This window comes from Siphateles boraxobius, unplaced genomic scaffold (assembly GCF_051911475.1).
Source record: "Siphateles boraxobius isolate OS27281-9 unplaced genomic scaffold, OSU_SipBor_1 26, whole genome shotgun sequence".
Classification (NCBI taxonomy): Eukaryota; Metazoa; Chordata; class Actinopteri; order Cypriniformes; family Leuciscidae; genus Siphateles; species Siphateles boraxobius.
In genome coordinates, this window is record NW_027508876.1 from 27,738,683 (window position 1) to 27,755,043 (window position 16,361).

Below are 16,361 nucleotides of genomic sequence, written 5' to 3' on the forward strand. Positions count from 1 at the left end.
GGATTAATTCTTAAATATTGACAATAAATAATAAGGTGAAGTAAATCGAAGTAATAATAAGTGAAAGTAAATGTACAGTAGAGGGCGCTCGATTTGGGCTCCAACCGGAAGTCCTTAGCGGTGCCAGTTTCTTTGACTGGAATGGGGCTAGTAGAAACTAGCACTGAGCTTTGAATTAAATTTGAAGTTTTTGGAAAAGACAGACGCAGCTTTTCGCAGAGTGCAATAGAGAGTGGAGTGAAATGAAACGCGATGTCCGGATACTGCTGTTGGGGGAACGTAAGATGTGATTTTGTCTATTACATGTCAAAGGAAATAATTGTGACAGTTTAATGAAAAGTTAGCATGATTAGAGAGCGCTAACCCTCAACCTTGAGCTGCTGCAGGAGTGATCTGAAGTAAACACACTGCACTCTTGAATTAGCGGTTCATTTAGATTTGTTGTTGTTTGCAATCATGCAAAATCAGAACACACGAAAATGAACTTTATTAACAAGCGAGCAAGTTCTTCACACAGATTAACGTTACAGGCTAATGCCAATTTAGTCAAACTGTAGAAGTTGAATTAGACACTATATATTGATTAATTAAACACCCACATATAAGTTTAATTTAAAAGATATTTACGTGTGATCGATATTCATATATATGCATTTTTTAAAAACTCATAACACATCAATGTATTGATTGTTTTGAGTAGTTTTGCTCATTTTGACAGATTTAATTCATAATTTATTTTATTATATTAGAATGGCTGAATGCCCATTAATTCTTCGGTGAGTGACTGATAATGGTGTTGACATGGTAACTATGAAGGTGTGGAGTTTGTGCCTATTGAACGAGTGAAGAGTAAACAATACCTCCTCCTGCTGTGACACAATGCACGTATTCATAGAGAGAGACTTCAGCCTGATGATAATGCTGAGGATGTACACTATCTGCTGGTGTGTTAAATGTTTTTGATAGAAGTCTCTTCTGCTCACCAAGGCTACACTTATTTGATCAGAAATACAGTACAAATAAATCAAAGCTGAATTTTCAGGATCATTACTCCAGTGTTCAGTGTCACATGATCCTTCAGAAATCATTCTAATAAGCTTTGAAATGAAATGTTATGATTTGAAACATTCTGATTATTATTAGCAATGCTGAAAACTGTTTTTGCCACTTGATATTTTTGTGGAAATCCAGATGCATGTTTCAAGGATTATTTGATGAATAGAAAGTTTAAAAGAACAACCTTTATTTCAAATAGAAATCATTTTTTAACATATCAAAAAAAAAGTTTACTGTCACTGATCAATTTAATGTGTTCTTGCTGAAAAATATTTTTTTTGTTACCCCAAGCTTTTGAACGGTAGTGTATCACAATTTCTACAAAAATATTAAAAAGTGGGATAGTTAACCCAAAAATAAAAAAAGAGCTGCTATTTGCTCATCCTCAGGCCATTTAAGAGTCTTTGAGACTTTGAATCAAAAAAAATATGCAGGCAAAACAAAATGAATACCCGTGGCTCCTGATGTCTTATGAGTCTGTGCAAGAAACGAAACATTATTTACAACATTATTACCAGTAATCCACAAGCTCGACAAACGGTCCTGAGCGTTCATGACTATATTTAAGTGTCATTTCTTTGGCAGGACACACACACGCTTTGTTTCAGCATTAGTGTTATATTAATTCCATCCCTGCTGGGCTTAAGTCGTGTCCTTATTTAGTATTATCTCGTATCTGACCTCATAAGCTCAAGGTGAACAACACCTGAGCAACATTTATTATACTTTGACAGTGGCTACAATTTTAACCCAAAACATGTTGTACTGACGTTCAGCACTGAGAATAAGAACAAAACTGGAAATCATACTAAGGCCACACTGATTTGCAAAGGAAATCACAGCAGAAGAGTTTGCCATTGTGGTGCAGCTGTTGATCATGTGACATCTCACACATCTAGAGTTGAATGAGCCGGTGGGAATTCATTTACTGGGAATAACTATTATTCTATTCTTTGTAATCCACTAGCCAAAGTGGGAAAGACGTCTCTCATCATGTCTCTGGTCGGAGAGGAGTTTCCTGAGCAGGTGAGTTTACCCATGAGCCTCTCTGGTAGTGTGTTGGACTGGTGCAGGAAGAGGAAGCTCATTTGTTTGTGCCGTCAGGTTCCTCTCCGGGCGGAGGAGATCACCATACCTGCTGACGTCACGCCTGAGAAAGTGCCCACACATATAGTCGACTACTCAGGTGTGTGTGTGTGTGTGTGTGTTAGATGACATGAAATATTTGCCCTTTAGCATTTTTTTAACACTCAGTGTCTCGTTTCAGAAAGTGAACAGTCTGATGACGTGTTGAGGGAGGAAATTGTAAAGGTAAGACGTGTCCTCATTATGTTATTTTGAACTGTTATTTATTCCTGTGATCAAAGCTGAATTTTCAGCATCATTCCTCCAGTCTTCAGTGTCACATGATCCTTCAGGAATCATTCTGATATGCTGGTTATTATTGGTATTTAATTATTAACAATGGTTCTTTGCGGCTTAATATTTTTGTGAAAACTGTTTTTTTTTCTTCAGGATTCTTTTGTCCGAAAAAACAGCATTTAAAAAAATAAATCTTTTGTAACATTATAAATGTCTTAAAGCTACTATATGTAATTTTTTTTGCCGCTAGGGGTCGCTAACCTCTTACAATAACAAAGGCGTAGGTTGATGACGCATAATTCCAGCAGAATTATGGAACTTGTCGTCATGCTGATGGATCTAATAATGTTTATGGATGAGTAAATATATTGATGTTTTTAACAATGACTGTGGTGTGATGCAGGGCGCGATTGCTAATAAGAGACAGATATCAGCGCTACACGCGAGTCCCGCGGATATAAAGGAATAAGGACATTTCACTCTACCGAACTACACGCGAGTGCTGTATTAATACTCACCCCGGTCAGTTTATTAGACGAATGTGTGAGACTAGCAGTAAGCTAGATCAACATTAGAATAACATACAGATCATATTCTAACATTTCATCATGTTGAACAATATAACCCTGATTAGTTTTATGTACATTTGCTCACCGGTCTAATAAAGTACATGCAAGAGTGGCGTCTCGTCAAGTCGAAGTTAGTCGCGGACGCTAGCTCTCGGCATCTCGAAAAGCCACGCTGATATTGATCCTCGTTTTAGTTCTCCTTTTGTCCCAAAGTCTGCTTGCCATGATCCATTATGTTTGAATGAAACAACATCAACGTGAGCGTGCCGCTAGACGTAACGCTGTTGTCCACGTCTGTCGCCATGGTTACTATGGCAGTTCGAGCGGATACCGGGATAATGCGGATATTACGTCATTGACAGACGACAAGTGAACAGGGAGTCCGGGACGAGACATTATTTAAAATTGGAATTTCTCTGAAATTAAAAATCTTTGGGAACTTTTGGGATATTGTAAGTACACAACTGCAGGAAATATATCACACCGTGCAAGTGATTTTTGGATATTTTATTACAAAATTCTTACATATTGTACCTTTAACTGTTACTTCTGATCAATTTTTTTCATTATTGCTGAATAAAAGTATTAATTTCTTTCTTACTCCAAACTTTTGAGTGGAAGTGTAAAATGGTTTCCACAAAAATATGGAGCAGCACAACTGTTTTTTTAATATTGATAATAATCAGAAATGTTTCTGATCATTTAAATGTTAATAATCATTAAAACATATTACCGTACTTATTCCAAACTTATGACCAGAGGTGTGGTTATATATGATTGTTGACTGTATGAAGATGATTGTTTTTTTATTTGTAGGCCAATGTCGTGTGTGTGGTTTATGATGTCACACAAGAGGAAACCATTGACATGGTATTGGATTTCTCACGGTGTCCCTTAACATTATCACTATATTTTTGTCTTTTATTTCCTCTGAACTGATTTTAACGTTGTCTTTTCTCTCAGATCAGGACTAAATGGATTCCGCTGGTCAATGGAGGCGCTGAGAAAGGAAGCAAGTATGTCTCTGATGCCCATATAAATGCACCTACGTTTGTTTGGACTTCCATGAAAAATGTCACATTTTTTGCTGTAGGATTCCCATCATCCTCGTGGGCAACAAGTCTGACTTGCGCTCCGGCAGCTCCATGGAAACCATCCTGCCAATCATGAACCAGTTTTCGGAGATTGAGACCTGTGTAGAGGTTTGAACCACTCAAACTCAAATGAATTTTCAAACACAAACACAAAGACATGTTTGACATATATCTCCTATAGACACACACATGAATGTGTGAAAGGGGTTGTTTATCACACTTATTCTAGTTTAGTTTTCCCCTGAAGTCATCTTAAGAAATTGGTCAATGTTTCCTGCATTGGAAAACAAAGCTATATTTGCTGCTGTGATTGGCTGAGCTCGTGTACTGGCTTGTTCTTCAGAAAGTTGTTTCATAAAACATTTCTGAACAAGTCATTTTTAGAGTTTACTGGGTGATTAGAGAGGACGTTTTGGTTTGGGAATGTTATGGTTTGTATACATTAAACTAGTATTTCAAAAGAGCAAGAAACCCTTGTTTTTCGTAACATGACCCACTGGATTGCCGTAGCTGTGTTTTTACCAGTGAGCTAATGCATCAAAATCCTATTCCAACACTCTTAAACTATATAATCTGCAGCATAATGTATAGATTAGCATATGCAACCACAATCATTCATTCAATTCTGTGTGACTTGTTAGACTTTCTAGGATTTAAAGTGTTGTTTTTATTAGTTTGTTTTCTTTTTTAGAATTTTTATTTATTTATCTTGAATTAATTTTTATTTTAGTTTTAACAATTTTACTAGCATATATATAAAATAAAATGTATAAATATCATATACAATTATAATCATATTATATATATTTTTATTTAATTTTTATTTATTTTATTTATTTATAAATATCATATCATTTTACATTCATGATAAAACTCACAATCCAAAATGTAATTTATATAAATATCATAATTCAATAGTATTTAATTAATAATTTATTTTGCTAAACATATTTATTGAAATATGTTATGCATCAAAAAAATAATATGCATCAATTTACCATTTATTTTTAGTGCAATTTGTTGCGATAGTTTTTTCTCCCGTATATCCGAGTGAAACGGCTTCTGGAACAAGAACAAAAGTAGGGCGGGGCTTGATTTTGTCCGTGGGGAATTGATTGGATGGTTGTGGTTTGCTATTGGTGGATCTGATGTGAGTGACAGGTTGCCCCGCCCTCATCACCATAAACACTTCATCAGAGAAGAGATGTCGCTGCATGAGGGAAGGGAAGATATTTTGATTATAAATTACAAGGGCACATGAATTTAAAAAAGAATGATGTGCACGAATAAATCATTTATAATAAATACACAGTATACAATAAAAAAAGAAAGATTTGTCAATTTCAATGTCATTGTGACTAAAACCTAGTGAGCTGTCTGCGTAGATAGGTGGCCAAGAATACTGCACATGGCTATATATGATTACATGATGATGTATTTGTGTCCGCAGTGCTCAGCTAAGAATCTAAAGAATATTTCTGAGCTATTCTATTACGCCCAGAAGGCCGTTCTACACCCGACTGCTCCGCTCTACGACCCCGAAGACAAACAGGTGCGCACACACACGCACACACTCATACTACATCTCTCCCTGCGAGGACATGTGGCATTATGAATGTTTGTGTGTGTTTGTGTAGCTGAAGCCGCAGTGTGTTCGAGCTCTGAGTCGAATCTTCAGCATCTCTGATCAGGATAATGATCACGTTCTCAGTGACGCTGAGCTCAACTGCTTTCAGGTGAGCTAACAAACATTCACAACATCCACAACACGGTTCACTTTTTAAATGTGGCCAGTTATACAGCAGAAAATAATGTAAGGCAGGATTTTTATCCATCAGGATTTTATTGAATCAAACATGTGAAGTTTACTAAACGTCTTTTCCCTCGCCTATCAGTCAGCAGAAAACTTGTTTAAAAGGTACACAAAGTTATTAAAGTTACACGAAATATTATGAAAAATGTTGAAATTTCTAAGCTTTCATTTTAAATTGTTTACGTTTTGTTGTGTGCTTTTGTCATTTTTATTCATTTCTTTTTAAATGTCTATTTAGCTTTAATTTTTCAAATTTTGTTTTAGTAAAATTAGTACTTCAGCTTAAACAAATTTTATTTCATTTAATTGCTAAGGCAACAGTTTGCATTTTTGTTTAAGTTTTAAAAGTTTTATTTTCATCTAATATTTAGCTTTTATTTATTTCAGCATTATTTCATTTAACGACAAACAAAATTGAATCGTTTCAGTTAACAATAACAACAGTGATATATACAGTATATTTGTATGGCAGTGTGCGTGCGTGTTTGTGTGAGTGTGTGTTCGCCATGAGTAAAACAGCTTAAATCATACAAAATGTAAAAATTCAGAAAGTTTTTTTGATGGGGTAACAGAATATGTAGTCTGTGCAGTATAAAAATCATTGTCTGTAGAAGGTCCCCATAAAACATTGAAACCCAATGTGTGTGTTTGTGTAGAAATTGTGTTTCGGGAATCCACTGGCTCCTCAGGCTCTGGAGGACGTGAAAACAGTCGTGTGGAAGAACACCAGTGAAGGAGTCCAGGACAACGGACTCACACTCAACGGTAACACACATTACATGTTTATTCACATTCCTTATGCTCACTCTCTTGTGTATCTTAATTGACGCACTCTTGCTTTTGTGTGTTTTCCGTAGGTTTCCTGTTCTTGAACACTCTCTTTATCCAGAGGGGACGGCATGAGACCACCTGGACCATCCTGCGTAAATTCGGCTACGATGACACGCTTGAGTTAACGGATGACTACCTCTACCCACCGTACGTCTGTGCAAATGAAAGCATGCGCTGGCATGAACGGAAATCAGTATTTAAGTGAGCTTTATGTGTGTGTTCACAGATTGCGAGTATCGGTGGGCTGTACGACGGAGCTGAATCATCTGGGTCATCAGTTCCTCCAGAAGCTCTTTGAGAAGTATGATGAGGTAAGCGATGATGATGATGATGATGGATTTGATCCTCTAATGAACTTTGCTTGTCTAGAATATGATTGTGTCTCTCCTCCTGCAGGATAAGGATTCAGCCCTGTCTCCCGCAGAGCTGAAGAATCTGTTTAGTGTTTTACCCTACATGCCCTGGGGCTCAGCGGTGTACAGTAATGTCCCCCTAACGGAAGAGAACTACATCTCCCAACACGGATACTTCTGCCAGTGGATGTGAGTGCACGTTCAAACTGCACAATACACGTTTAACTGGATCATTTTTCTTTCTGAGAGTCACCTTTTTAGGTTATTTTTATGATTATTTTGTGCCCTTTCCCACAAGAGCTGATGGAATTGATGCACATTGAACTTGTTCTTTTCTTTTCAATTCTGATTTTTAAATTTAATTTTAAAATACTCCAAGTACCACTGTGTCGAAATCGTTCAGTAAATCACCAGACTGAATCAGAGCAAATCTTGTTTTTGTATTTTAGGAGAATTCATTAAAAGAACCTGATCGAAAGAGTTATTTGTTTGTTAAACAGGCTACACTGGTTTGTGCTGTATTGTTTATGATTCACTAAAAAGAACCAGTTAATAAGTCATTTGTTTGTGAAACTGACTACACTTGATCTTTATTATGATTCACTAAAAAGAACCTGTTTTTATGAGTAATTTGTTCGGGAGTCAGGCTACGCTAGTGGCGCTATATGTTTATGATTTCCCAGAAAAAAACAGTTAGTAAATTAGATTACATTCGTTGCTCGGTTTTTATGATTTACTAAACTGTTTTTATGATTCACTAAAAAATAAGGACTCCATGAGGCTGCGAGTCATTTGAATCAGACTACACTGGCTGCACTGTATCTAAAATATATGACTTTCTACAACAACAACAAAAAACTTGTTCATTAAATTTGTATTGTGTTTGCTTAAATATTTATTATAACTTTATATTAAGATTTGTGTTCATGCCATCTTTTTTGGTATTCTCGTTTCACATTAAATTTGGCCTGCAGACTTGGGTAAAATAAGACTTATTTTGCCTGTAGATTCAGCAGGAGTGGTGCAGGAAACTCACATAGAGGTTGCGTTCAATCCAAAATTTGTATCCAACCCGGGATCTAAAAACAGAACATGGAAAGCAGAATTTTATGCAATCGTTTCTGTATTATTATTCCACATTCCTTTAAATATGATGTGTTATTGGATGAACTGCAGGTTATCTGCTTATCTGGATGTGCACCGGTGTTTGGAGCATCTGGGATATCTCGGGTATCCGATTCTAATGGAGAGCGAGTCCCAGACCACCGCTGTCACAGGTGATGAGATCCACACACACCCCTGCTTTAAACTCCACTTATGTTTGATCAAACGGATACTAAATTTCTGTTGTTGTTTTTTTCTGTGTGTGTATATTAGTAACAAGAGAAAAGGCGTTAGACCTGGACAAGAGACAGACTCAGCGAACGGTTTTCCTCTGTAAAGTGATCGGTCCACGCGGAACGGGAAAGACAGACTTTCTTCGAGCTTTTCTGCAGCGAAGCCCTGAGGTGAGAGAATGGCTTGAAAGCAAAACTTCTGTTTGTAATTTTCCTTTACAAAACACTGCATGAAGCTAGTCACAACAAACTGCAGTCGAATCAGGACGAATATGATGTCTAATATATTTTAATGGACCAATGAGATTTCACCACTGGCCGATGCATTAAATAAAAAAGTTTGCTTTATCGTGGATTTTCAAATGTTTATCAAGCAAATGTTTGTTGTACTTTAATTTGTACAAATTAAAACATGACAAAGATTTTTACAGTAAAGAAAGAATATTAATATGGGTACAAAAAAGTTGGGCTGTGCCCCGACTAAAGATTCTAGTCGACTAGTAGTCATTCATTTAAGCCATTTATTAGACTAGTCGCACATTTATGATATTAATTTAATTACATAAATACTGAATAGGAGGTTGCATTAGAAAATGAGTTTCAGGGCTACAGGAAAAAAGTATATTAACATTGTTCTATATTACAGAGAAATAATAAACCAGAGCAATGAGCCTTATATAAATGAAGCACTTGAACACACACATAGAGCTTGCCACAGCGACACTGGCAAAAGTAGTGATTATCAATGTGTCCGTAAAAAACAAATGAGACTCTCTTGAACATTAATAATTTATTAATAAACTAGTGTTTTCTGAGTCATTGTCAGCTGCAAAGATAAAGTTGACAATGCTGATTCGTCATCTCCAGGGTTTATTTTAAAAGAAATTTGTCTACTAAGCCTCTTCTCGTCGACTAACGTTTAGTCAGCTAGTGCGCAGCCCGAGAGAACGGTTCTTGAGACGGGTTTTACTCTAGAAAGAGGTTTTCTTGCTTTACTTTTGGGTATTCTTTCACACTTTATAGTCTGTCTAGGAAATAATTATCCATTGTGTGATTCCCAGTAGTCTCATTTAGATCTACCAAATATTTACAATGTTAATGATGTGTTTATTTTCAGAGAAATGACTGTGACCCTGTTCCCCCCTCAATATACACCATAAACACCATCTCAGTAGCCAATCAGGAGAAGTACCTCATTGTAAGGGCTGCATCAAGCTTTACACATGCCCTAGTTTATTGGTTTCCCTCCTGACGTGTGTGTTGTTCCTTACAGCTGGAGGAGGTGGACGTGGAAACAGAGTTTCTAAAAGCAGCAGATGCAGCGTGTGATGTGGCGTGTCTCATGTATGATGTCAGCGACCCGGACTCGTTCAACTATTGTGCTAGTATATATAAGGTAAGAAACAAGATGCTTTAGTTGTGAAGTAATGCTTGACAAACTCTGACACACGCCTCACTCGTGTTCATTAATCTCAGATCATCCAAATAAATGAATAACCCATAATGACCTGCATCTGTCAGTGAATAATATATGATGATGTGAGTTATTAATTTCACCTGTTTGGCTAATATGCACGTTTAGCAATTAAATAAATATATGGGCCATCTAATGATCTGGACTGGACACTCATCATGTTGATGGCCTTCATTGATAGGAAGCTGAAATTATCTCTTGGGCCTTAAATAGTGTATTTCACAGAATTTTGTAAAAATTTAATTACATAACCTTACTGTTAAAAATGTTTGGGGTCAGTAAGCTTTTTAAAAAGAGGAACTAATACTTTCTTTCAGCTTAAAAGGATAGTTCACTCCAAAATAGAAATTCTGTCATTAATTACTCACCCGTTGTAAAAGCCTAAATTAAATCTGTTCATCTTATAAAGCGATCGAGTCTCTAAAGCGAAAATTTGGACTAAACCTTCAATTCGTATGGATTAGTTTTACGATCTCTTTATGATTTTTTTGAAGCTTCAAAGTGGTAGTTGCGTAGCTGTCAATGGAGGGACAGAAATAGAGCCCGACCGATATGGATTTTTGGGGGCCGATGCCGATACCGATATTAGGGAGTAAAAAAACCCCGATACCGATATATCGGCCGATATTATTTATGTGTATATTATAATACAGTAGCAATATTATTTATGTGTATTATAGTACAGTATACAAGTCAAAAGTTTTGACACTTTCCTATTGGTGTGTACAAACTTTTGATGGGTACTTTACACAGTAGCTATAAACAGAATAAATATATTTTATAAGCACGTTTTGCAATGATCACTCAAATGTGGTAATCAAACACTTGTGTGACACAGATATGTAATGGAGGCAGGGGGAATGATAGAATGAGAATTATACAGCTGAGCTGTAACCAAACTAGTTTGCATTGCATGTTATATTATATTATATTATATTCTAAATACTGTTGCATAATCTTCACTAACGACGACTTTGTCTTTTAATTTAGTCATAACTTGTATCAATAAATATATAAAAAGTGTCACTGACAAAACCTTATTATCTTCTATTTTTACTCTTAATTCCTCTAATCTCTACCAGTGGAGGAAGAACTCAGATCTTTTTACTAAAGTAAAATGAATAATATCATAATTAAAACGTTTTTAATTACATATGTACAGTACTTTTATACTATTTTAAATAATTAGTAAGCAAAATGTACTAAACGTGAAACTAGGCTACTCTTAATGCAAAATGGCCCTATATAAAGTGTTATAATTATATAAATTTTTGGAATATTGCTTGATGTTGTAACGTAGCGTTATCAGGCAGAATGAGCTTTAACACTGTGTCTACACCGGACGCGGCCGTTACTGCTCGCGTCGCAACAGCTGTTTACCCTAGACAAAGCAGAATCAGTTTACTGTCGGAGATCGCTCGCGCCACGCATTTTAATCAATGTTTCATCAACCAATTGCCTTAATAAATAAGAAGAAGGCCTAAATATAGCAGACAATATAATCAGGACTTCTCAGCTGCGCGCTTGCAATAGTCACAAGCTCACACAATACGTGACAGAGGCTTGTAGCAGAGAAATCAATTCTGTGAATTACACTGCGCATATCACAAGTAGGCTACTACCCACCGGATGAAGAAGGGTTGGCTCTCAGTCTCCACAGGCTACATAAAATATTCATTTTATTTTATTTTATTTTATTTTTCGTGTTTGCATTTATGAGGAAAAAACAATGTTACAGACTCGACAGTTCAGCACTACGGACGTGAGCGCTCTGAAAGCGGCACTAATGCTTTGAAACTTTCACATAGACATCAAACAGAAAGCACAAAACCTTTCGTTTCAAAGTGAATTTCGTTTTGTATTAATTGTATCTTAATTTTAATCAATGTTTCATCAGCCATTTGCCTGGATTTAATTTATAAGAAGTAAATTTAGCAGACGATAGATAATCTCGACACGGAGGCGCCTGCGGGTGAACTGGAGCTCGTCTCATGAACCGAAACTCAGCGTATAGACCTGAGAATTGAAATATATCTATATTGAAATGTCTACTTTTAAACAGAACAATTCAAAACAAAAGACAGACAGACTCATGTAATTGTATGAAATGTGCATTTCTCTCTGGCGCGCGCTCACTGAAGATCGCGAGTCAGCATCGTCAACTTCATCTTTGGCTGACACTGACTGAAAACACTTGTTTATTAATAAACAATTAAAATGTCTCCTTGCTATATTTTTTGTATTCATAATCATTATTTTTGCCAGTTCTTGTGACAGCTTTTAGGTGCTTTATTGGCAGCGCCACCCTTACATGAATCACCATACCCGCATTTTTTAAAATATTCATTTATCGGCCATTATAAATGCCGATACCGATAGTTAGGAAAATGCCTAAAATCGGCCGATAATATCGGCCCGCCGATATATCGGTCGAGCTCTAGACAGAAATATCTCAGATTTCATCAAAAAGATCTTCATTTGTGTTCTGAAGATGAACGAAAGTCTTACAGGTTTGGAACGACATGAGGGTGAGTAATTAATGACAGAAATTTCATTTTTGGGTGAACTATCCCTTTAATGTCTAAATGGCACATGTTAAATTGTATGGTGTTTGTCTATTGAGTTTCCTAAAGTCCACGTCATTAAACTAGGTCTGTGATCCCTCGTTGTCATTGTGATTAACCAATTTAATTTAATAGGGTTTCTGATTTAAGTGCCAATAGAGTTGAGTGAATCAAACAGTGACTCATTTCCCCCTGTAGCAGCACTATATGGACAGCGGGATCCCGTGTGTGGTGGTGGGCTCCAAAGCTGATCTGATAGAAGTCAAACAGCATCATGGGATGAGCCCGTCTGAGTTTTGCTACAAACACCGTCTGCCTTCACCCCTCCATTTCTCCACGCTGCTCACACACACCCACACACACATTTACAGCAAGCTCACCTGGGCCGCCATGTACCCGTAAGTACACACGCATCCTACCATTTATTTGAATGTATACAAGAAGCCAAAATTGACAACTTCACCTTTTATTTAAATAATATTTTAAAAATGTGTTAAAGATTTTGTAAACATATTGCGTAGTTGTGCTTGGAGTTTTATTTGTGATCACGCAATGAAACTTCAAATTGTCATAATGTTTGGCCAGGCTGTTATACAAAGAAACTATGAAAACTTGAAAAACAAGAGAGAACCAATGAAATATTAATAAGTGATTATGTTGTAGTCAAGCTTTTTGTTTTTCTATGCATTTTTTTTTCATAGCAAACATAAAACATGTAGCTGTAGTTTGCCTCTTTTTGCCAAATAAATGACCTTAACCAAGTTTACGGTTTTGTTCGATCCTTATATTTAAAATATTTAAAAGAATATAAAATATTATATATACATGTATAGAATATATACAATATAGATATACATGCATATAAATTAATTTATTTGCTACATTTTTAAATAAGTTGCTAAATTGCACTTCGATTAAACTCCTTGCAATCTATCATGAAAAAAAAATACTTTTTTTGCTTTCTGCTTTTTTTTTTTTTTAATTGATGTTGCAAGCCCTCTTATTCTTACGCCCACTTCTCATGATCCGATCAATTCCTGTTGGATAAAATGACCTTCTTTTTTTATTAGAATATCACATGCCACTCGTAAATTTTTCTGCTGAGTACAATGGCTTACAAACATTGCATGTTGACTTCAAAGATTTGCGGATGCCAGACTAAAATTAGCCTGCTGACTATTTGTGTGTCATCAAGGTCACTAGAAATACTGTGTGTATTTAAATCCCTCTCTATCTGTGTGTGCAGGCACCTGAACGGATCAGACATGAGCAGCACATCTTTCTGGCTGCGTGTGACTCTGGGCGCCACGATCGCTGCCATGCTGGGCTTCGCTCTGTTCAGAGCCTTCAGCCGACACAAATGATGCTCACGCGCGTTTCTTACACAGATATACACACACTCCTTCATTTCCTGCACTCTGTCTTGGCCTTACAGAGTCATTGTGGCTTATCAAGGGTGTGAAGCCCTGCTAGTTACAGTGACAACAACCCAACTAAGCAGTCGATTGTTTTGTTTTTTTCTTCAGCTGGACTAAAGTATTACACACATGCTTTGCTTCCACTACGAAAACTTGCCGACTTTACTGTATGACCCGCATCGGTCGACACCTAGAGACGTTTTCCAACATGTTTCGAGAGGAACAATATTACGAAATGATATAACAGGTTATGTTTTGAATTGTACAGAGTTTGTAATGTATTTAAGAGTTTGGGAAATCAATTTAGATCAAGAATATATTCCATGTGAATGTATTCAAACTCTAAAACATTGTCGGGGTCAATTATTCAGTTTTTCCTCAGCCAGTTCAGGAAATGCACTTCAATTTAATGCATAACTCAGCCTCTCAGAATATTTGAGAAGATAAAGTAAATTCTGGGTTAAATAGAAGTTAAGCTCTAGTTATAAGCTACGGTTGATGTCAACTAAATAACAGATTTGACTCAGTTTCACCTATCAAACCCCTTTAAAGGAAGCAATCCACTAAATGAAGTGCGTCTTCTAAATTGGCTGATATTAAAACGGAATAAATTTCCATTTCATGTTCCTCAGAAGGCTGTTTATATGCATGGACCATGACTGACAAATTACTGTTATTTTCTTTTTTTTTAAGATGCCGAGGCAAAACCCATTGATGATTTTGAACCGCTAAACTGGGTCCAAAATCTTGCTTTGCCTATATTGATTGTAGGGGTGAATGATCTCAGATTTCGTTTAAAATTGCAGTAAGGATGGATGGTGTTAATAAGTTTATTTTAAATGATATTTTAAGAAGATAAATTGCTCTGAGGTTTTGGCCGTCCTATAGATCAGGATAGACCATAGAGGATGACTTGGCTGACTGTATTTAATTATAATATTGTCCAAATTAGATTTATCTCAGAACTGTTACTGTTTATTGGCCCAAATAATTAAAAAAAAAGGGTTTGTTTCAGCCTAAAAACATTTACCCAACACTGAAGGACTGTCTTGCTTATTCATGAGCATTTGCATGGTAAGATATTTCTTCAAAAAGACAGAACTGACTGTGGGTGTCCTGATTCATTGCTTTAATTTGCATAATTTCAATATTTTGTTCAGTATTAATGCCCAGTATTAAAAATCTCAACTTTAAAATCCCCCATGCTTGTGTCTCGTCTGACATGATCTTCCAGCTCCAGTATCAAATAAGATGCTTGGAATGAAACCAGAATGTTCGAATAGAAATATTTTGTAATAAACTAGGATTTTTTCTGGTGATTTTGTTTACTGTGCTCTATGACATCAGCATGTGGAAAATGGTGTGTTTTGATTGATCACATGACTCTGATCCCAAGAGGCTGATTGGCTGATTATCTCTCGTTGAGGTCTTTCATGTTATTCTGTTTTGTGGCATAACCATTCAGCCATTTTATATATTTCTGTACTAGAAATCAACTTTTAATGCATAAATGTGTCAGGCAGGTCCTGATACAGGCCCTCTTGTAACAGTATCTCATTTCTGTTCAGACTGGATACAGCATCACGTTTCAAGAACACTGCAAAATACATAGAGAGATGCTTGGAAAGTTGACTTGTGTCCAACATCAAGAATAAAAGATATAACGTCTATACATTATACAGGGGTTTTCAAACATCTGAGATAAATTATATTATTGGCATAACCTTTTGAGTAAAGTGTTTAATAACAAAACCTGATCATGTTCTCTAGCATGATTTATGATGATCTAAACTCTAAAGAGCATCTTGAGCTTCAGTGGAAGAAAGAAAATCTGACCATCAGTACAGAGTTACTCCGTTATTTACATTTGATTGGAGACAGAAATCTGAAATATTTCAACATGATGTAATCTTAATTTGTTTCAAAAATGTTAAACCTGTTATTTGAAGAAAAAAAAATCAGGTTTGGATTGAGGTCTCGGACTTTACTGTAAATGTATAAGGGAAAGTGTACATTTATTTTACATTCACTTTTTTAAACGAGTTTACTTGAATAGTAATGCAGTATCAAAAAAAATAAATGTTTATGTTTTATGAAGATTTTATGTTAAAAAATAGTTAAGTAGCCTATATCATGCAGAATTATAGTTAGTTTTTACGGCTGTTTTATTTTCAGTTTGGTCTTTAGTTTTATGTTGTTGTTTTATACTTTAGAATAAGTTTCGGTACATTTTATTTTAACTATTTTAAAGATAAGAAGAATATGTAGCACTTTAAACTATTTTATCATCATGTTATTCATGTTTAACTGAGGCATATTGTAAAGACTTATGCTGTGTATCAAACTAAAACTAATTTGGGCCTTTTTTTCAGTTTACTTTTTCTTTCAGTTTGAAATTGTTTTCATTTGGACTGTTGGTATTTCTCGTGTCGCCGCAGTACACGTCATCAAAACATTTGCATTTTCCCCAGCGTGACACTGACAGCTGCA

At 35.9% G+C, this 16,361-nt stretch overlaps 1 protein-coding gene across 1 annotated transcript; it reads left to right on the plus strand.

The window, feature by feature from the left end:
- Positions 1–79: 79 nt before the first annotated feature.
- Positions 80–15,190, plus strand: rhot2 (ras homolog family member T2). Its single transcript, XM_077245382.1, has 19 exons — positions 80–279; positions 2,024–2,082; positions 2,161–2,242; positions 2,324–2,367; positions 3,804–3,857; positions 3,951–4,003; positions 4,081–4,189; positions 5,532–5,633; positions 5,719–5,817; positions 6,551–6,659; positions 6,752–6,872; positions 6,952–7,036; positions 7,122–7,267; positions 8,255–8,355; positions 8,456–8,586; positions 9,533–9,613; positions 9,689–9,811; positions 12,652–12,851; positions 13,700–15,190. Exons 1-19 carry the CDS (start codon positions 243–245, stop codon positions 13,815–13,817), a joined length of 1,854 nt encoding a protein of 617 aa, XP_077101497.1. The 5' UTR covers positions 80–242; the 3' UTR covers positions 13,818–15,190.
- Positions 15,191–16,361: the final 1,171 nt, after the last annotated feature.